Source organism: Rissa tridactyla, chromosome W, assembly GCF_028500815.1.
Source record: "Rissa tridactyla isolate bRisTri1 chromosome W, bRisTri1.patW.cur.20221130, whole genome shotgun sequence".
NCBI classification, from domain to species: domain Eukaryota; kingdom Metazoa; phylum Chordata; class Aves; order Charadriiformes; family Laridae; genus Rissa; species Rissa tridactyla.
This window is the reverse complement of record NC_071496.1, coordinates 25290863-25312127: the sequence shown is the minus strand read 5'-3', so window position 1 is coordinate 25312127 and position 21265 is coordinate 25290863. Positions and strand designations below refer to the sequence as shown.

Here is a 21265-nt window from a genome sequence, read left to right as displayed (position 1 = left end):
GAACTCTGAATTCTGGCTTGGGGGGATGCCACAATGGTTTTTTGCCTAGTGATTGTGAGACTTCTCCCAGCTGCTTATAGGCTATTTCATCTGCCTCTTGATCCTGGTTGGGCGGTCTATAACAGACTCCCACTGTGATATTAGCCTTGTTGGCCTTTCCCTTTATTCTTACCCATAAACGCTCAACTCTCTCTCATCACTATCATCAAGCTCCAGACAGTCAAAACACTCCCTAACATACAAGGCTACCCTACCTCATCTCCTTCCTTGCCTAGTCCTTCTGAAGAGTTCATAGCCATCCAATGCAGCACTCCAGTTCTGTAAGTCATCCCACCATGTTTCTGTGACTGTAACTATATCATAGCTTTCTAGCTGCACAGTGGCTTCCAGCTCCTCCTGTTTGTTGCCCATGCTGCATGCACTGATGTAGATGCACTTCAGTTGGGATATTTATCCTACCACCTTTTTGGGGGGAGAAGCCCTAATTCCTATGTGACTGTTCTCAGGTGCTTCTGTGGTTTCTAACACATGAACAGCCCTTGTTTCTTTGCTGTTGCATGGATCTCCATCCTATGCCTCCACAGAGATGGCTAGGGTGCTGCACGCATTGGTAGAGAGATATTTCAAATGTGCTCCAGTGTACTCTGCACATCATGGAGCAGACTGAAGGAGCTCGCTAGCACACTGTCCCTCAAACATTGTCATGCCACCTCCATGCTTATCTCTAGTGAGCCTGTTTTTTGTCCCTTCCCCCTTCAAATCTAGTTTAAAGCTCTTTCAATGAACCCTGTTAATTCCTGCACAAAGATCCTTTCCCCCCTTTGAGAAAGGTGTACCCCATCTGTCACTAGCAGGCCTGGTGTCATGTAGACTGACCTGTGATCAAAAAAACCCAAAACTTTGCCTGTGACACCAGTCTCGGAGCCAGTTATTGATCTGCTGGCTCTTCCTGTTTCTTCCCTCATCATTCCCTGCAACTGGAAGGATAGAAGAGAACACTACTTGTGCTCCTGATCCCTTAACCAGTTGTCCCAAGGCCCTGAAGTCTCTTTTGATTGCCCTTGGACTTCTTATTGCAGCTTCATCATTGCCTATGTGAAAAAGCAATAATAGATAATAATCCGAGGACTGTACCAGGGTAGGAAGTTTCCTTGTCGCATCTTTAACCTGGGCCCCAGGGAGGCAGCAGACTTCCCTAAGAAATTGGACCTTCTGTTCCCCTCGGAAGAGAGTCTCCTATGGCAATAACTTGTCTCTTTTGCTTTATGAATGTGGTTTTGACACAGTGCATAGGCTGACTTAACTTTGGAGACATTTCCATCCTAGGTGGACCATCGTCCTCGTCGTTGTTTGGTTCCACTTGCAGAGCCTCATACCTACTGTGCAAGGGCACCTGGGAAGGTGAGCTAGTCATGGAGATGTGCCTGCTGCGCTGGGCAGGAACTTGTCACCATTCCCCTCTATCCCTTAAGTCACTGCATTCTGCTGGGTGGAGAGGGGATAGAGAATCCTCTGTATCATGTGTCCTATCTGCCTGACAGGTCTGTCCCAAGGATGGTAGGGTGCGGTTCTAGTAATCTATCTCTGACTCCCTGATGTTCCTCAACCTACTTGCCTTCTCCCAGAGCTCTGCCACTAAGCTGAAGAGCTCCTCTACCTGGGTGCACCTCCCACAGGTGTACTTGCTGCTGCCATCTGGTACTGGCATAAGAGTAAGGCACACCATGCAGTGTGACACCTGGGTAGCAGCGTGTTTCCATCGGAGCTCTGTCTGGGAAGCTGTGTCAATCACAGCGAATGCAGAGTTTAGAGATAGATATCATTGCTCCCTGGTCGGGCCGGCAGAGTTACAGCGCTATTCTTGCACGTCCTTCCGTGCAGACTACCGCGCCACGACCTGCTTGCCCGACCTGGTCGCTAGCGCTCCCTAGGGGCTTTTTATATGTGTGGGGGTTTGGCAGCTGCTGCTGCTCCTGGCCCCGCCCGGGTCTTGTCTGCCGCTGTTGCGTGAGCTGCAGGCTCCTGACGGCGCCCTCCACTCTAAGGCTTCCTCGGTTCAGGAAAACCTCCCTGTGCACCTTGCTAGAGCGCTCCGCTGCGGATCGTGCTGCTACCGGAGCTGCTCGCCTCGGTGACCATAGACCATGCCTTTTAATTTGATTGTGAAGGGAAGAGTTATTACTCTCTGCTTTGCAACTGCTACTTATTCTAATTAAAATCTGTTATCTTTCTTGAGTATACATTCTGAGTAGAAAGTAATTGTGACTTCAAGTAAAGAGTGCTTCTTTGTTTACAATGGACGTGTTCTCTTTAACTGTTTTATATTTACATCAAAGTGTTGTTCCTACTTTGTCTAGTAGTTAAGTGGAATTCAATATTTCTGTACTTTCCCTGTGAAATACTGAAATAGGATAGAGCCAGTCTTGGATAAGACTGACAAAGGAAGCAAGTTATTTAAAATTTTATATTGGACTAATGTCCTTGAAATGCTATTCCTGATGTCTTTTGATAAGCCTGAAGTCTTGTGTATCCTGTGTGAGCTGAATGTTACAATGTTATTCTTAACCTGTTCCTAATATTATCGTGATTGTCCATATTTGTGGAAGTCAAATGTTATTTCTGCTTATTCAGGGCTATTCTTTTTTTGGTTTAGATGTTCAGGTTATTTTATTAGATTTCACACCTGAGTTTTGTTTGTAGTTTTAAAAAATAATCCCAGTGTGAGGTGGTATTTGAACCCTAATATTATTCAGTACTAATCTCCTTTTCTTGATGTTAGATCAGATGTTCATCTTAATCTGAAATACTTAACTCCTCTTTTCTGTGGTGTTTTTTTATTAGGAATTAACCAAATGTTATAGCAGAAAAATAAATTATATTTGATTGTGAAGATGAGAATAAATATGGAACTATGTATATTTTTTAATATGTTAATATTAAGCATGTTGCTCATAAAATGCTTGTGTGATAACTTCTCTGAAATTTTTAGCCATGATAGAGGGGAAAAATGTGGTTAACTTTGTGTATCAGAATAGTGAGTCCAAGGTGTTAAAGGAAAACAACAACCTTTTACTTTTTTCTCTTTTCTATTCATGGGGCTGTTATGTGTCTCTTGATTTGTCCATAAATTCAAAATGCTTACCTGTAAAAAATTGATAATATTACTGAGAAAGAAATACCCTTGAAGATGCCTTTAGGAGTGAGGTTTGATCACTAAAAGGTATAATGAGTGAAAAATCTTTAGGCTTTTAGCTCAATGCTGTCCTTTAATGGAATACTGTTGCATTAAAAAGCAAGCACGTTTTTATCCATGAGCAACAAGTTTTTTAAATAGACCTGTGTCGTGGTTTAGCCTCAGACGGCAAGAAAGAACCACGTGCCGCTCGCTCGTGCCTTCCAAATACAGGAAGAATCGTAAGAAAAGGCAAGACTCTTGGGTTGAGACAAAGGCAGTTTAACAGAACAGCAAAGGGAACAGGCAAACAACAACAACAACAACAACAACAACAACACGGATAGGGGAATATACAAACGCGATTACGGAACCCCGCTCCCCCACCGCTCACCGGCCAGACCCGGGCCGCCCCAGCCTGCTTTTAAGCAGCAACTTCCTGCCCCCTCCCCTGGCAGCTCAGGGTGGGCGTGGCTCACATGGCATGGAATACCAGGAAAAGTTAACCCTATCCCCACTGGAACCAGGACAACCTGGTAGCCCCAGTTATTCTGATTGTGAGGAGAGGGTACATTGGTATAAATATTAGTTTAATGACATCATCTACCTGGACTTGTGCCAAAGCATTTGACACTGTCCTGCACAACATCCTTGTCTCTAAATTGGAGAGATGTGGATTTGATGGATGGACCACTCAGTGGATAAGGAACTGGCTGTATGGCCGCACTCAAAGAGCTTGCGGTCAATGGCTCAATGTCTGTGTGGAGACCAGTGATGAGTGGCATTCCTCAGGGGTCAGTACTGGGATCAGTGCTGCTCAACATATTTGTCAGTGTCATGGACAGTGGGATTGAGTGCACCCTCAACAAGTTTGCCAATGACACCAAGCTGTGTGGTATGGATGACATGCTAGAGGGAAGGGGTGCCATCTAGAGGGACCTGGACAGGCTTGAGAGGTGGGCCTGTGCAAGCCTCATGAAGCTCAACCAGGCCAAGTGCAAGGTCCTGCACCTGGGTCATGGCAATCCCAGGCACAAATACAGGCTGGGCGGAGAATGGCTTGAGAGCAGCCCTGAGGAGAAGGACTTGGGGGTGTTGGTGGATGAGAAGCTCAACATGAGCTGGCAATGTGCACTTGCAGCCCAGAAAGCCAACTGCATCCTGGGCTGCATCAAAAGAACTGTGGCCAGCAGGTCAAGGGAGGTGATTCTGCCCCTCTACTCTGCTCTGGTGAGACCCCACCCGGAGTACTGCATCCAGCTCTGGAGTCCTCAGCACAAGAAGGACATGGACCTGTTGGAGAGGGTCCAGAGGAGGGCCACGAAGATGATCAGAGGGATGGAGCACCTCTCCTATGAGGACAGGCTGAGAGAGTTGGGGTTGTTCAGCATGGAGAAGAGAAGGCTCCAGGGAGACCTTATAGCAGCCTTCCAGTACTTAAAGGGAAAGATGGGGAGGGACTCTACGAGGGAGTGTAGTGATAGGATGAAGGAGCTTTAAACTGGAAGAGGGGAAATTTAGATTAGATACTAGGAAGATATTCTTTACTGTGAGGGTGGTGAGGCACTGGAACAGGTTTCCTAGGGAAGTTGTGGATGCTCAGTCCCTGGTGGAGGTGTTCAAGGCCAGGCTGGATGGGGCTTTGAGCAACCTGGTCTGGTGGAAGGTGTCCCTGCCCATGGCAGGGGGGTTGGATCTCGATGCTCTTTAAGGTTCCTTCCAAGCCAAACCGTTCTATGATTCTGTAATTATTTGGGCCTGTTTATCAGTCTACGTGTGTATTTGTGTATTGATAATTGACAGTAGAAAAACTGAAAGTCTCGTTGCTATTCTCTAAGGTAAAATGCTTAAAACCTTTATTTAAAAAATAAACTAGATTACTTCTCTTCTGTGGTCATTTCCATAAGGTCATGCTGGAGAAGATGTAGGAGAACAATTTCCATTGAATAGGAATTAATTTTAAAAGCTTTAAAAAAAAAAAAGGTCACTAACATATCACATGAATCATAACTTTGTGAGGAATCTGAACTCTTTTCACAACTTGTTTGCTCTCTTTGTTCACTGCTTATAATGGAACCCTTCCTGAGTGTGTTTTTCCTCAAAACCTGAGATTAATATGGATGCATCCAGTTCAATTTGGTATTCTGTTATCTTTCAGTGTGGGGTGGTTGTTTGGGGTTTTTTTTGGTTGGTTTGTTGGTTTTTTGTTTTTTTTTTTTTTTTTTTAGGAACAGAGAGGCAAAGTTCTAAAACTGTAATTAACAGTGTATGGGTTAAAAAGAAGAGAGCTGAACTTATGAGGCTTTTATTTTTCTTGACACTTTCCTTTCATGTTACACTAAAGGATATGAAAGTAGTGTGTTAGTCACCTGCTGTCAGGTTATCAAAATGAAACATGGTAATTTTAGAGTGATATGAAGAAGTACTAGCCTGGAGAGATGTTGAGAGAATTCTCTCTATGTAATTTAATTTTGTCCTCAACCTGACACTGCAAGTAGTAGTGGTGACTTGTGTTATACTAGATTTTTATCTGATCATAAATTTATAGTCAGGAAATGATCATTGGGATATTTGCAGTTTTGAGACCACCTTCTAACTAATCCTCTTGGAGTCAATGTCAGTGCTTTCTTCCAATAACATTGTTTCTATAATGTTTTCTGCATTTGCACTGAAGTATGAAAGCTTGTTTAAATTGATCCTGAAAGAGGACTTAGATCAAAATACTTCCAAAAAGAAGAAGCTGAAGAGCTGATGCAACATAAAATTAAGATGTATTCAAAGTTCTTCTGTACTTCAAAATAGAAGACCCAAATTTCTGCTCCCAGATATGTGTACATTGTGAAAAACTATTGTGGCACTCTTCAGAATTGAACTATTAGAAAGTATAAAAATAAACACAAAAGCTAGAAGGGATGGTGTTATGTGGTGGTGGGGTGTGTGTGTGGTTTGTGGAGTGGTCTGCTGTGGGTTTTTTCTTTGTTTGCTTGTTTTCACAAAACTTCCAGATCAACTGCTGTATCGTTTAATTTCAGGAGTGTTTTGGACCAAGCTTCTGAACAGGGGAAGAAAGCAATTAAAAAGAATTTATAGCCTAACCAATTATCATTTTGAGTGCTTGACTGGTTTTATTTTACTTTGAGTTAGACTTTCACTTTGGATGATTATTGTCTTTTTAAAGATATAAATATGCTTAAAACAGAGTCTTATTGTGCATCAGCTGCATAAAAGCTTCTCGGCTGAATCCCTTTTGTTGTTGGGGGGCAATAGCAATAAATCTGTACCATTAAAACAATGTGAAATTGTTGTTTTTAAGCAATTTCTTTGTTCGCAGGTGTCAGCTGTGATGCATGTTTAAAAGGAAATTTTCGAGGTCTCAGATACAAGTGTTTAATTTGCTATGATTATGATTTGTGTGCAACTTGTTATGAAAGTGGTGCAACAACATCGAGGCATACAACTGACCATCCAATGCAGTGCATACTAACAAGAGTAGATTTTGGTAAGTAATAATTTAATTCATATTAGAACTTTTTGCAGTAGTTAAACTTGTATTTTTGTTTCACTACTCAGTAACTTTTTTCCCCAAATAGCATGCTGAAAACTATAGCAAGCTCCTATTTCTGTGAATAAAAGCTTGTTTTCTCTTTGGTTCTAGCATATGAAATCTGCTTGATTCTTCTGGGTTAAGTGTTTTGGCACACAGCAAATTATCAGACTATTAGATATCTATCTGATAATTTAAGAGTAATACTTTTTTTTAACTTCTAATTCAAAAGGTACGACAAAACTACATGTACCCACCCACCCTTTGCCCCAATACCTTGTACCAGAAAGTACCACGGTGAAGAGGAGAAATAGTGGTGAGAGTTTGGGAAAAACATTGTTTTCTAGTTACATCATGGGATGTTAACGCAGCAGGGGTGGTAGGCTGTACTGAATGTAGAAGACTAGTGGCAAGGGCTAGGAAGTAGTCCTCTTTAGTTGCTCTTTTCTCTTCCCTGAGTCATTTCTATCACATCATATTTATAACACCAATGTTGTAATTCAGGAGGTACTTCCATAGCAGATCTTCACGTTAAGATGATGTTGCCATTGGATGCTTATTTCTCTTTATACATGTTTTAAGTCCACAAGGCTAATGTTTTAGTAAAAAGTGTAGTGATTCAAACTACGTTTTTTTTTAGTCAAAAAGGTAAAAATTACTGAAAGAGCTAAAAACTTCAAAAACAAAGTATTGAATGTACACATTTATGCTGCTTCCTATATGCATTTAAAGCTTAGAGCAGCTGAATATACTAATATACAGCTGCTTTCTCAGAGCACTCTCTGAGCAGAGAAGCATTCCATTCATGTGTAATTCACAAGTAGCTGCTTGCCCTAAGCCTGCTTTGTTATGACTTTGAAATCTGTGCTCTGAGAATCCAGAGTTTGGAAAGACAATTTTAAATATACAAATATATATATTTTTTTAAAATCATATCACTTAAGTTTCTTGATATTTCTTCTCGGGCTTCACTTTTTTGCTTATTCATGAGGTAAAAATATCTTTGTTCTGGTCACTATTTGAGATAATGGTTCAAACTTATTTGTCCCCCAATGACAGTTATTCTTGTATATTACATATAGGGTTAAATGGCATCATAAACATTAAGTGTAGTGATTCATAGGGAAGAGAGGACTGATGTATGCTTGCTATGGAGCCATTAGTTAACATTCAATGCTAACAGCCTGAAGGTAATAGAATGGGAAAACTTATTGCAAGTCATTCATCTTCTTAAAAGTCCTTCCAACCAATCTTGTGAATGTTCTGTGCATCTAGAAAACATTTTGTTTCTTGGAAACCTCAATGCTTTTCTCTGAAAGCCTTTAAGTAAAAGCACCTTTGGATTAGGGTGTGTTACTCACATAATTAAAAACACCATGAGGGGGTAGAGGCTTGTCTGAACAGGGGGAGTTCCCCAAGCAACTGACTCTGGACCTGATGATTGGAAGAGACAGCAAGGGATGGAGCCTGTACCTGGCAGCATGGGAGACTCAAACAGGTGAAAACAATCAGCCCAGCTGATTGCAATGACAAGCATATATATTCCCAGCAGGCAGGTGTAAGGTGACCACCTGGCAAAAAGCAGTATTCTCTGCCTCTCTTGAGCTTCTTGGTACCTGGTAGAACCAGTGCGGCCACACAGACAGAGCTCTTGTTCAAGCATGCGACTACCCAGGTTTCTGACTGTGGGATGTGTGAAGGGATATTCCTAGAGGTGGAAAGTGATTGCAAGAAAGCCTGTGGGAGGTGTCACCAGATCAATGAACTGCTTTGCTTGGTGGCTGAGCTGCAGGAGGAGGTGAGCAGACTGAGGAGTATTTGAGAGCCTGAGAAGGAGATTGATCAATGGAGCTGTAATCTGGCATCTGTGACGCACAGAAGCCAACTCAGTGTGGCCACTATGGAGGCAGGTCCTGGATCTGCTTTGTGCCAGGAGGAAGGCAGTGTCACAAGGGATAAGGAGGGGTGGAAGAAGGTTACAACACGAAGTGGTAAGAGAAACCCTTCCTTACCCTCTAAGATACCCTTACAGAACAGGTATGAGGCCCTGGGTGCAGTAGATTAAGCACATAATGAGAAGGAGGAGGAACCTGCACAGGCAGTCTTGCCAAGGTCAGAGAGACCAACCCCTTGCGATAAAACCTGCATTAAGACCAGTGCCGAGAAGAAACAATGGCGAGTTGTGGTCATTCCCTCCTGTGTGGAATGGAAGTACCCATATGCAGACTGGACGCTCTTTTCAGGGAAGCTTGTTGCCTCCCTGGGGCCTGAATTAGGGATGTCACCACAAGACTGAAGAGCAGAGTTCAACCTTCAGACTACTGTCCATTCCTGTTCTCTCACATGGGTACAAATGATGTTGTAACAAAAAGTCTGAGGTCAATCAAAAGAGAATTCAGAGCCCTGGGAAGAATGCTAAAGAAATTCAGGAGCACAGGTAGTGTTTTCCTCAGTCCTCCCAGTAATGGGGGAAAACTTTGGAAGAAACAGGGAAGCCCAGGATGTCAGTACCTGGCCCTGGGACTGGCACCTGTGCCAAAACTTGGGGTTCTTAAACCATGGAGGAGCCTTTGAGAGACAAGGTGTGCTGGGGCCTGATGGGATCCACCTGTCCCCATGGGGAAAATGGGTCTTTGGGCATAAGCTGGTGGGGCTGATTGAGAGAGCTTTAAACTAGAATTGATGGGGGAAGGGGACAGCAACAGGATTGCAGTAGGTAAGACAAGGGTTGGCATGTCATCGCCTGAGGGTGGCAATGCTAGTGAGAACATTTACACTGCTCCTGGGAGCATGGAAGGCTCAGGAGCGTATCTGAAATGCTTGTACACCAATGCATGCAGTATGAGAAACAAACAGGATGAACTGGAAGCATTGGTCAGCTCCCAGAGCTTACGATATCATTGGTGTCAGTGAAACTTGGTGGAATGAGTCCCACGATTGGGGTGCTGGGATGGAGGACTACAGGCTGGGCAGGCAAGGTGGAGGTGTCGCGCTATACATAAGGGAGAGGTTTGATTGTACAGCCCTTAGAAGTTAGTGGTGATGTGGTTGAGAGCCTCTGAGTGAGGATTAGAGGGATGGAAACAAAACAGGGTGTTGTAGTGGGTGTCTACTATCAATTACCCAGCCAGGATGTAAGCACTGATGAGTTATTCTATAGGCAATTAGGGGAAACTTCAGGATTGGTAGCCCTTGTCCGTATGGAGATATCAACTTCTCAGGCATTAGCTGGGAATATCATGTTGCTGTGATGAGAAGGTCCTGGAAATTCTTGAAGTTTGTGGAGGATAACTTCTTGTCACAAGTACTCAGTGACCAACTAGGAAAGATGCTCTCCTAGACTTATTATTTGTGAATAGAGAAGGACTTGTGGGGGATGTGATGGTAGGTGGCTGTCTTGGCCACAGTGATCGTGAAATGGTTGAGTTCTTAAAATTTTCAGTGTAATGAGAAAAATGGACAGTGGAGTTGCTACCCTGGACTTCAGGACAGCAAACTTTAAGCTGTTTAGGGAGCTATTTAGCAGAGTACCCTGGGAATCTGCCTTTGAGGGCTTAGGAGTCCATGAGTGCTGGTCAGTTAAGAACCACCTTTTAAAAGCACAGGAGCAGGCAATCCCATTGTATCAGAAGTCAAGCAAGCGGGGCACAAGACCAGCTTGGCTGAACAGGGGACTCCTTGTGGAGCTCAAGAGGAAAAAGAAATTGTATGACCTCTGGAAGCAAGGTCGGGCTTTGCAGGAAGAGTACAGAGCTGTAGTTTGTTTATGCAAGGAGAAGACCTAAAAGTCTAAAGCTCAGAGTTGAAACTGGACAGTGTTGCTTCAGGCAACAAGGGCTTTAAGTAAATTAATAGCAAGAGGAGGTCTAAGGAAAACATTGGACTGATACTTGTTGAAGATGGTCACCTGACTAATATAGGGATGAAGAAAAAGTGGAGGCATTCAGTGCATTTTTTGCCTCAGTCTTTAATAATACTGATAGGCCTTGGGCTGCCCAGTCCCCTGAGTTTGAGGTTACGAGTGTGGGAGCAGTGACTTTTCATTTATGGACACTGAAATTGTAAGGGACCAGTTATATCAGCTGAATGTTCACAGGTCCACGGGGCCTGATCGGATTCATCGCAGAGTATTAAAAGAGCTAGTGGATCTTACAGCAGGACCCCTCTCGATCATCTACCAACGGTCTTGGGAGTCTGGAGAGGTCCCCACTGACTGGAAGCTAGCCAATGTTATTTCACTTTACAAGAAGGGCGTGAGGGAAGACCCAGGAAACTACATACCTATTAGTCTAACCTCAGTACCTGGAAAAGTTATGGAGAAGATCATACTGGGTGCTGTTGAAAGGCATTTAAAGAATAATGTGATCAGCAGGCACAGTCAATGTGGGTTCACAAAGGGAAAATTCTTTTTAACTCATTTGATAACCTTCTATGATAAGGTCACATACCTAGTGGATAAAGGGAAGGCAGTGGATGCAGTCTTTCTGGATTTTAGTAAGGCTTTTGGTACTGTCCCTCACAGCATCCTTCTGGACAAGTTCAACTGTGGGATGAGTGGGTTCACGGTGTGCTGGGTGAAGAACTGGCTGAAGGGCAGGGCTCAAAGGGTTGTAGGGAATGGGGCTACATCTGGTCGGCGACTGGTCACCAGCAGTGTTCCTCAGGGCTCAATTCTAGGGCCGGACCTGTCTATCAATGATCTGGATGCAGGAGCTGAATGCACTATTAGCAAGTTTGATGATACCAAACTGGGAGGTGCTGTTGACTCTCTCGAGGGACAAGAGGCCTTGCAGAGGCATCTGGATAGATTGGAGCATTGGGCAATCATCAATGGCATGTAATATAACAAGTCCAAATGCCAGATTCTGCCCCTAGGATGGAGTAATGCTGGGCACAAGTATAGATTGGGAGAGGAGTAGCAGGAGAGCATCCCTGCAGAAAGGCATCTGGAGGTGCTGGTTGCCAACAAGCTCAATATGAGTCAGCACTGTGCCCTGGCAGCCAAGAGGGCAAACTGCATCCTGGGGTGCATCAAACACAGTATAACCAGTCAGTCAAAAGAGGTGATTATCCTGCTGCATTTAGCACTGGTGTGGCCTCACCTTTAGTATTGTGTGCAGTTCTGGGCCCCACAATTTAAAAAGGATGTTAAGGTCCTTGAATGCATCCAGAGGAGGGCAACAAAGCCAAGGACACTGGGTTTGTCTAGTTTGGAGAAATGGAGACTCAGGGGGTGACCTCACTCCTCTCTACAGCTTCCTGAGGAGAGCGAGTGGAGGGGGAGGTGCTGATCTCTTCTCCCTGGTATCCAGTGATAGGACATGTGGGAATGATTCAAAGCTGTTCCAGGGGAGGTTTAGACTGGACATTAGGAAGCATTTCTTTACTGAAAGGGTGATCAAACACTGGAACAAGCTTCCTAGAGAGGTGGTCGATGCCCCAATCTTGTCAGTGTTTAAGAGGCATTTGGACTTTGCCTTTATTAATATGCTTTAACTTGGTCAGCCCAGAATTGGTCAGGCAGTTGGACTAGATGATCGTTGTAGGTCCTTTCCAACTGAAATAGTCTATTCTATATTAAATTTGCATGAAGAATCAAGCCAGGAAGGTGGAAGAAACTTTGCAGTGAAGTAGGGAGGGGGGCTGATCCAAAAGGACTACTTCCAAATTATTTAATTTTTTTGGAGTGTAGGAGGTGCTTCTGTTTCTGTAGCTTTTTTTTAAGTAAGAAGAACTAAAAATATATTCTAGTGTTTTCATGTGGCTTAATGCACTGTTCCCTTAGAGCCAATGTTACTAAGGGGAGAAGAAAATGTTGAAGCTTTGCTCTTCAACAAGACTTTTTGTTCTATTAAACCTGGAACAGCATGAGGGGAAAGCACAACACTGTTTTCTGAACCACAACTAGGACTAATGGCAGAGAACACCAAAGTACAAGTTGCCTTGTTGATTTATGCAGCAGAGTAAAATAAAGAATGTTTAAATGTCTTTCTGCTTAGGCTTTAGGAAGGTTTATGACTTCATTCTGAAAATATGCCTTGTGTTACAGCCCTGTACAGAATGTAAGGTAAGAAAGAGTATGTACAGTGTGGTTAAAAATCGGATGCCTAGAGAAAGTGTTGTAACTTTTTTAAAGGGCATTTTATAAATAAGGAGATCATGTGACTTAAAGGAACATAGATGAATTTACTAGATATGGAAAAAATATAATTAATGATGGAGTTAGTCTAAACTTGTTTCGGAGTTGTCAGGTTAGCTGTTCCAGTGAAACTAAAAACTGTGAAGCAAAGATGTGCAAGAAGGTTAAAAGAAAACATCCTGAAGGGAAACATCACCAGTATAAAACTAAATGGAAAAAAGATGGAACTGAATGGAGATGTCACTTGCTGTCTATGGAAGTATGAGTGGAAAACATAAGAATAAAGAACACTGGGAGGAAAACACCTGAAGTAAAAACATAGAATAGAAGACTCTTAATGGAGGTAGATGTATGACTACTAGAATACCTTTCCATTGACAAAATTCAGAATTATTGCTTTCAGTCATATTTGAATAAAAGATGTAAGGTTGTGCGTGTGTGAAGACTGTTTTTATCATAAAATCATAGAATGTGTTGGGTTGGAAGGGACCCTTAAAGGTCATCTAGTCCAACCCCCCTGCACCAAGCAGGGACATCTTCAACTAGATCAGATTGCCCAGAGCCTCAGCAAGCCTGGCCTTGAATGTCTCCAGGGATGGGGCCTCCACCACCTCTCTGGGCAGCCTGTTCCAGTGTCTCACCACCCTCATTGTAAAGAACTTCTTCCTAATGTCTAATCTAAACCTACCCTGCTCTAGCTTAAAACCATTGCCTCTCATCCTATTGCTACATGCCCTTGCAAACAGCCCCTCCCCAGCTTTCCTGTAGGCCCCCTTCAGGTACTGGAAGGCTGCTATAAGGTCTCCCCAGAGTCTTCTCTTCTCCAGGCTGAACAACCCCAACTCTCTCAGCCTGTCTTCATAGCATAGGTGCTCCAGCCCTCTGATCATCTTTGTGGCCCTCCTCTGGACCCTCTCCAACAGGTCCATGTCCTTGTACTGAGGGCTCCAGAGCTGGATACAGTACTCCAGGTGGGGTCTGACGAGAGCAGAATAGAGGGGGAGAATCACCTCTCTGGATCTGCTGGACACAGTTCTCTTGATGCAGCCCAGGATGCAGTTGGCCTTCTGGGCTGCAAGTGCACATTGTTGTCTTAATGGGCATGAACTCATTGTGGTTGTCACTAGTTGATGGAGTTCAGGAGTGGATGGTAGGCAAAACAGTGAACACTTTGTGGTAAAGAGGGAGGCAGGAGACTATTTCTTTTAATTGCAAAATTGAAAGCAAAAAGCTTGTCAGCATTCAGTTTCTTCAAATTTTTTAGTTTAGTTCAAATTTTTTAGTTCAAATATTAGTGTGAAATCAGCATATTACTTGTATGATGTCAACATTTTTAGTTTATGTATATTAAACTGAAATGAAGTTGCACTTGTATGAAAATAAGTGTTTTTAAGTAGATACACAGAAGACAGAGGAATTTTAAAGTAATATGTCTCCTCAGTCTACAAGGACAAATCATTACTTTTAGTTCTGAATCAGCTCCTTGAAATACTGGTTTTGTCTGAGGAATGCTAGTGTTCTTTCTGAATGAGTGCCAGGAGGTTTACAACCAGAGAGAAGAACGTGCTAGCTCTGTGGTTGATGAAGCAAAATTGTTCTTTTCCTTCCCTAATGAGATTGTCAGATGTCCTAAAGCCATTTCCTTTTGAAAACACTGTAGTTTCCAAATACCCTTAGGCTTGAAATCTGATTTAGTATGCCATCAAGTCCCTTTTAGAGAGCCCCCTTTAGAGGGCGTTCTGAGCCTAAGCATCTTCTTAATGCTCTTCCTCTAATAAACAGTGAAGGCAACTTTTCCTGGGGTGATGCAATTTTGTATGAATTTAGCATGGTTTATTAAATTTTCATGATCAGTTTGGCTTATGTTAATTGCTAAATTGGCAGCTTAAGGGAGGCTGCTACTTTGGTAGTCAAGAAGTGTTGAAGTATTGAAACTGGTAGGTAACATCTCGCTCCTTTTGCTTCACTAAATTTTCCCCTTATTGCTAAACACTGGTTCAGCTTTAGCACCAATATCAACTTATGGAGTGCTGGTGTCACTGAGGCATTTTAAATTACAGTATTTAACATAGTTTTGCTGTGAATAAGGCTGTGAGAGCACACTGCATCTACAGTGATCTTATCTGTACTACAGGCTCACCTATGGTAAAAACAAGAATGGGGGGAAAAGCGATAGTTTGGCAGCACCATCAGACTTTGCTCTTCCTGAATATTAGAAAGTTATGTTGTTTGCTAGTGAAAACTGTATAATCTGTCTATTCTTTTGGAAGTTGAGTCACTGAACAACTTTAGAATATTGGCATATGCACTTTGTGCAGAATTGAAATGTTTATTTTGATTAAATAACTAATGAATTTGACAGTGATTATATGCACATAGGCATATATATATAAAGAGGTTATATAAATAAAACAAGGAGCTATGCTGCTTGAAAATAACCCCTCCTAAAACATCATCTTTTTCCAGATTTATATTATGGCGGAGAAGCTTTCTCTGTAGAGCAGCCACAGTCCTTTACTTGTCCTTATTGTGGAAAGATGGGTTACACAGAAACAACTCTTCAAGAACATGTTGCTTCTGAACATGCAGAAACATCAACAGAGGTGGTAAGCCACTTCAACATTGTTTTTCAATTACAATGAAAGTATATGAAAATTGTCAGAATATGAGTGTGTTTTTCCTGAAATATGTGTTTATTTAAATGCTGATTAGGAAGATATGTACCATACATACATACGCACATACCATGCTGATGTTTTCCTTCTTGACTCCTTGAGCTACTAACAATCCACAACTCGATGATCCTACATCTGCCTACATCATCACCTTTACCCTCCACACCCCCACACCCCCCCCCCCAACTTTCTCACAGTGTGCTCTCAACAGTCTGAGTCAAGGTTATGCAGCTGGATCCTTGGTACGGAGGCCACTAAATCTTAGTGTTACAGAGAGGGTTAAACCCTTGTAAAAATAAATAGCTTTTTTTTAATATATTGACTTTTTATAAAGTGTCCGTTGCTGTTTCCCTTTACCCTACCGCTTGATTTTCCTGATGATTTCAACAGTAGTAACTGGTGCAGAGCAGTTATACACTATATAATAGACTACTGGAACAATTGTTTTGCTTCTGGTTTTGTCAGTAAGCATTCTGATCTCATCAAGTTTTTTATACTAGATGTTACTATTGCTTGTGTCAGATGATCTGAAATTTTTCTGAAATGTGAGGTGACTTTGCTATGTAAACAATAAAATAATAAGTAACTTGGATTTTGATACTATTAGAAATGGTTTGTTCTCAACCTTCATTACAATGTTAAGCAGTACAAGCATATAGTTTCTCAATGTTCAGATTACTTTTTAGAAAAGTCTGTATCCCTGTTTTTAGATTTCCCTTTATGGTACAGGGGTATGCTTTGTATTTATTTTTAAAGCTTCTTTACTAATTCAACAGTTAGGTTAAATTCTTGACCAAGAAGTTTGGGTATCTTTCCAGCAGTGGGGAATATTCATGTTTGTGTGTGAATACTGTTTATACCTGAGGAATGTATGATTATAAAAGGACATTCAGGGAACTGTTGTCTAGTTATTTTTTTATGTAGAGTCCTATAAAAATGTGCATGCTTGAGGAAAACTATTAAGATTTTAATAAGTTGTGGAGAAATGACTTGTGGTTTGTTCTGACCTCTAAGACCTCTTCACTCTTTGAGAAATTATGTGGGAGAAGGAGAATCTCTCTCCTTGGAGTCTGCTAAGGCCCTTATGTGAAGGGATAGCAGAGGTGGTAAAATTGGTCAACCTATTCTGAGACTCAAAGGTGTCATGGTCTTCCCTAAGAATGTATGAACTATTGGCGTATATTTCTTTACTTTTAGAATTAAAAACTCGGTAATTATTTCTGTTAAATGATCATGGATAATGGTCAGCAATACAGGGCAAGTGCAGATGGATGTGGCTGGCATTATGGTGATTGTTACTGTTGTTGTTAGGTTTTAGTAGAGTGGAGTGATTAACAAATAAAACACAGCATTCGGGTAGAAGTTTTCTAGGATTGCAGCTCAGAAAATTATAAGAAATGCCATTGGATATCATAATTGAATCAAGTTTCAGAATGAAGGCATTGGTCTTCGGCTACTCAGTCATGCTTAGTGGATTCATTCTGTATTTAGTAAGGCAGCAACTAGACTGAAAAAAGGACCAGGTGGGGTGGGTTGTCCTTGGATGGCTGCCAGGTGCTTGCCAAGCTGCTCTATCTCACCTCCCTCCCCAGCAACAGGATGGGTAGAAAATATGGCAAAAAGCTCATGAGTCAGATAAGGACGGGGTTGTTACTCATCAATTACCATCACGGGCAAAACAGACTTGCCTTGGGGAAATTAGTTTAATTTATTGACAATTAAACAGAGTAGGACAATGAGAAATAAGAACAAATCTAAAAACACTTTTCCCCCACCCCTCCCTTCTTCCAAGGCTCAACTTCACTCACAACTCTTCTACCTCCTTCTCTCTCACTGAGCAGCACAGGGGGATGGGGAACGGGGGTTGCAGTCAGTTCATCACACATTGTCTCTGCTGCTCCTTCCTCCTCACATTCTTCCCCTGCTCCAGCATGGAGTCCCTCCCATGGGATACAGTCCTTCATGAACTGCTCCACCATGGGTCCTTCCTACAGGCTGCAGTTCTTCAGTAATAGACTGCTTCTGTGTGGGTCCCCCGCAGGGTCACAGTTCTTCCCAGAAAATCTGTTCCTCTGTGGGCTCCTCTCCATGGGCTTGCAGCTTCCTTCAGGGCACATCCCACCACCTCTGGCGTGGGGTCCTCCATGGGCTGCAGGGGGACAACCTCTGTCACCATGGTCTTCTCCCCAGGCTGCAGGGGAATATCTGCTCTGTTTCCTGGAGTACCTCTTCCCTCTCCTTCACTGACCTTGGTGTCTGCAGGGATGTCTCTGAGGAGACCTTATAGCGGCCTTCCAGTACCTAAAGGGGACCTACAGGAAGGATGGGGAGGGACTCTTTATCAGGGAGTGGAGTGATAGGACACGGGGTAATGGCCTCAAGCTGAAAGAGGGTAGATTTAGATTGGATATCAGGAAGAAATTCTTTACTGTGAGGGTGGTGAGGCACCGCAACAGGTTGCCCAGGGAAGTTGTCAATGCCCCATCCCTGGAGGTGTTCAAGGCCAGGCTGGATGAGGCTTTGAGCAGCTTGGTCTAGTGGGACGTGTCCCTGCCCATGGCAGGGGGGTGTTGGAACTAGATGATCTTTAAGGTCCCTTCCAACCTGAACCTTTCTGTGTTTCACACTTCCTTGCTCCTCTATCACAGCTGCTGCTGTGCAGCTTTTTCACCCTTTCTTAAATATGTTCTCTCAGAGGTGCTGCCACCATCACCGATTGGCTCAGCTTTGGCCAGGGCATATCTGTCTTGGAGCTGATTGGAACTGGCTCTGTTGGCCATAGGGGCAGCTTCTGGTGCATTCTCAAGCTAAAGAGTCTTGAACATGTACAGCAAAAAAGGGAGCATGGCACAGATCAGATAAAATAATATCGTGAACAGATAAGCTAATATCGTGGTCACAATGGTTAAACAGCTATAATAATTATATGTTCCCTATAATATGCTCTGATCAAATCAGTCATTGTCTCAAACCCTTTGAGTCCCACACTGGATGCCAAAAGTGCTGGTTGTGGTTTAACCCCAGCTGGCAACTAAGCACCACACAGCTGCTTGCTCACTTTCCCCTGCCCCTGATGGGATGGGGAGGAGAAGAAGGGTAAAAGTGCAAAAACTTGTGGGTTGAGATAATGACATTTCATAGGGAAAGCAAAAGCTGCCTATGCAAGCAAAGCAAAATAAGGAATTAATTCACTCCTTCCCATTGGCAGGCAGATGTTTAGCCATCTCCAGGAAAGCAGGGCTCTGTAGTGGTTACTTAAGAAGACAAACACCATAACTCTGAACATCCCCCCACTATCCCCCCCTTCTTTCTTCCTCGTGTTTTTTATTGCTAAGCATAAAGGCATATGGTATGGAATAAGTAAGTTGAGATCAGCTGTCCCGGCTGTGTCCCCTCTGAACTTCTTGTACATCCCCAGTCTATCTGCTGCTGCAGCAGCGCGAGAGACAGAAAAGGTCTTGATGCTATGTGAGAGCTGTTCAGCAATAGCTAAAACACTGGTGTGTTACCAACACTCTTTGGGCACAAAACCACAGCATAGCACTATATGGGCTGCTATGAAGAAATTTAACTCTATCCCAGCCAAAGCCAGTATACTTGTATAAATAGGGAGATGGTGGTGTCATGTCCCGCTCTCAGGAAAGGGGGGGGGATAAGTGACTTGGATTTATAAATCTCCATGTTGCGTGAAAGGGGCAAAGCGGTTTTGGCAGAAAATAAACCCCCTTGCATTCTAACACTCCTCACCGAGGTGGGAGGCTAGGTGCGGCTAGGTTTAAGTTCTGAGTGATGCCCAATTCAGCACTATCAGTCCAATCACGTTTAATATGTATTAAACTATTACGATTTGGATTCACTAATAGTGGACTGCACCTTCAGTCTAGTCGTGCTCATGAACTAGCACGGCCACTCTCCAGTCTTTGGTCGCGTTCAGTGAGAAACCAAAATGACTAGCTACTTAAACAGTGCAGTTTATTTAAGCAACAGATATATAGGTTCTTAGGATTGCCGGTGATAAATACACTGTCTGCAAAGCACGTGCAAATGAAAGTATTGTTACATACAGAAAACGCGCGACAAAGTTATAAACGATACAGCCTGGCTATAAATGTAGAAAAGAGAGTCTCTAGAGAAATTTCTAAGTTTCCCGAGGAAGCACTTGGTATAGTCTAAGTCTTACCCAAAGGCGTCCCTATGGAGGGGGGAAGAGAGGCTCAGCCCGTCGACTGATCCCAGAAGTCAGTGATGGAATTCTTTGCGATGGTGTCTTCCCTGGGTATACCCCCTCTCTCGGGCTATTTTTATACTATTTGTTATCTTCAAGGTGGAGTTTGAGTGACTTTAGTCATACATAGTTTTGTCATGATTGGTGTAAATTTCTCTCGCTTCACAATTAAAGGTATAGTTTACGAGAAATTCAGGGCGCAGACTCAAGAAGGAGTGGTCGCACCTTGGAGGCGGGTAGCCTTTGGGATGGAGGTGTGTTTTGGTATTATAATGACATTATAATGAGCAAAGTTCGCACAAAGGACAGCATTTCATCAAAATTTGACAAAATGTTGGCTCTGAGTATCGAGCGGGCAGCTAATTGGCAGTTTATCTGTGTCATGGTATCATCCCATTCCCGTATCTGCTATACATCATAAGGTAAAGCCGCGGAATAATTGCATCCCATCCTGTACCTCATGTAGCTTCACAAGCATCCTTATCAGGGAACCACAGGTGTTGTATTCTTCATGCCAGCTGCAGCTATTTTCTACCTCAGAAGCCTCATAGAATCATAGAATCTTCATGGTTGGAGAGGACCTTTGAGATCATTGAGTCCAACCATACACACACAAAAAAAACCAACCCTACAATCTCTGTTACTAGAGCATGCCCTGAAGTGCCACATCTAGATGTTTCTTAAATACCCCTAGGGACGGTGACTCAACCACCTCCCTGGGCAGGCTGTTCCAGTGCCTGACCACTCTTTCAGTAAAGTAATTCCTCCTAATATCTAATCTAAACCTCCCCTGCTGCAACTTCAGACCATTTCCTCTGGTCCTGTCATTATTCACCTGGGAGAAGAGGCCAACACCCACCTCTCTACACCCTCCTTTCAGGTAGTTGTAGAGGGCAATGAGGTCTCCCCTCAGCCTCCTCTTCTCCAAGCTAAACATGCCCAGCTCCCTCAGCCTCTCCTCATATGACCTGGTCTCCAGACCCCTCACCAGCCTGGTAGCTCTCCTCTGGACATGCTCCAGCACTTCAAGGTCCCTCTTGTACAGAGGGGCCCAGAACTGAACACAGCACTCGAGGTGAGGCCTCACCAGTGCTGAGTACAGAGGCACGATCACTTCCCTACTCCTGCTGGCCACGCTATTCCTGATACAGGCCAGGATGCTGTTGGCTTTCTTGGCCACCTGGGCACGCTGCTGGCTCATGTTAAGCTGGCCATCCACCAGCACCCCCAGGTCCTTTTCTGCTGGGCAGCTTTCCAGCCACTCTTCCCCAAGCCTGTAGTGTTGCTTGGGGTTGTTGTGACCAAAATGCAGGACCTGGCACTTGGCCTTATTGAACCTCATACAGTTGGCCTTGGCCCATCGATCCAGCCTGTCCAGGTCCCTCTGTAGAGCCTTCCTACCCTCAAGCAGATCAACACTCCCACCTAGTTTGGTGTCGTCTGCAAACTTACTGAGGGTGCACTCCATCCCCTCATCCAGATCATCGATAGAGATATTAAACAAAACTGA

At 43.4% G+C, this 21265-nt stretch overlaps 1 protein-coding gene across 4 annotated transcripts in view; it reads left to right on the top strand.

The window, feature by feature from the left end:
- Nucleotides 1-21265, top strand: part of LOC128901962 (E3 ubiquitin-protein ligase KCMF1-like) — a 58148-nt gene that overhangs the window by 16519 nt on the left and 20364 nt on the right. For 3 of the 4 annotated variants that reach the window (XM_054184171.1, XM_054184172.1, XM_054184173.1), the window contains exons 2-3: nucleotides 6504-6671; nucleotides 15322-15461. In XM_054184171.1, coding sequence (XP_054040146.1) covers nucleotides 6504-6671; nucleotides 15322-15461 — 308 coding nt within the window. Of the gene's footprint in view, nucleotides 1-1326; nucleotides 1402-6503; nucleotides 6672-15321; nucleotides 15462-21265 lie in introns of all 4 variants that reach the window. The other variant, XM_054184170.1, reaches the window with a different exon arrangement.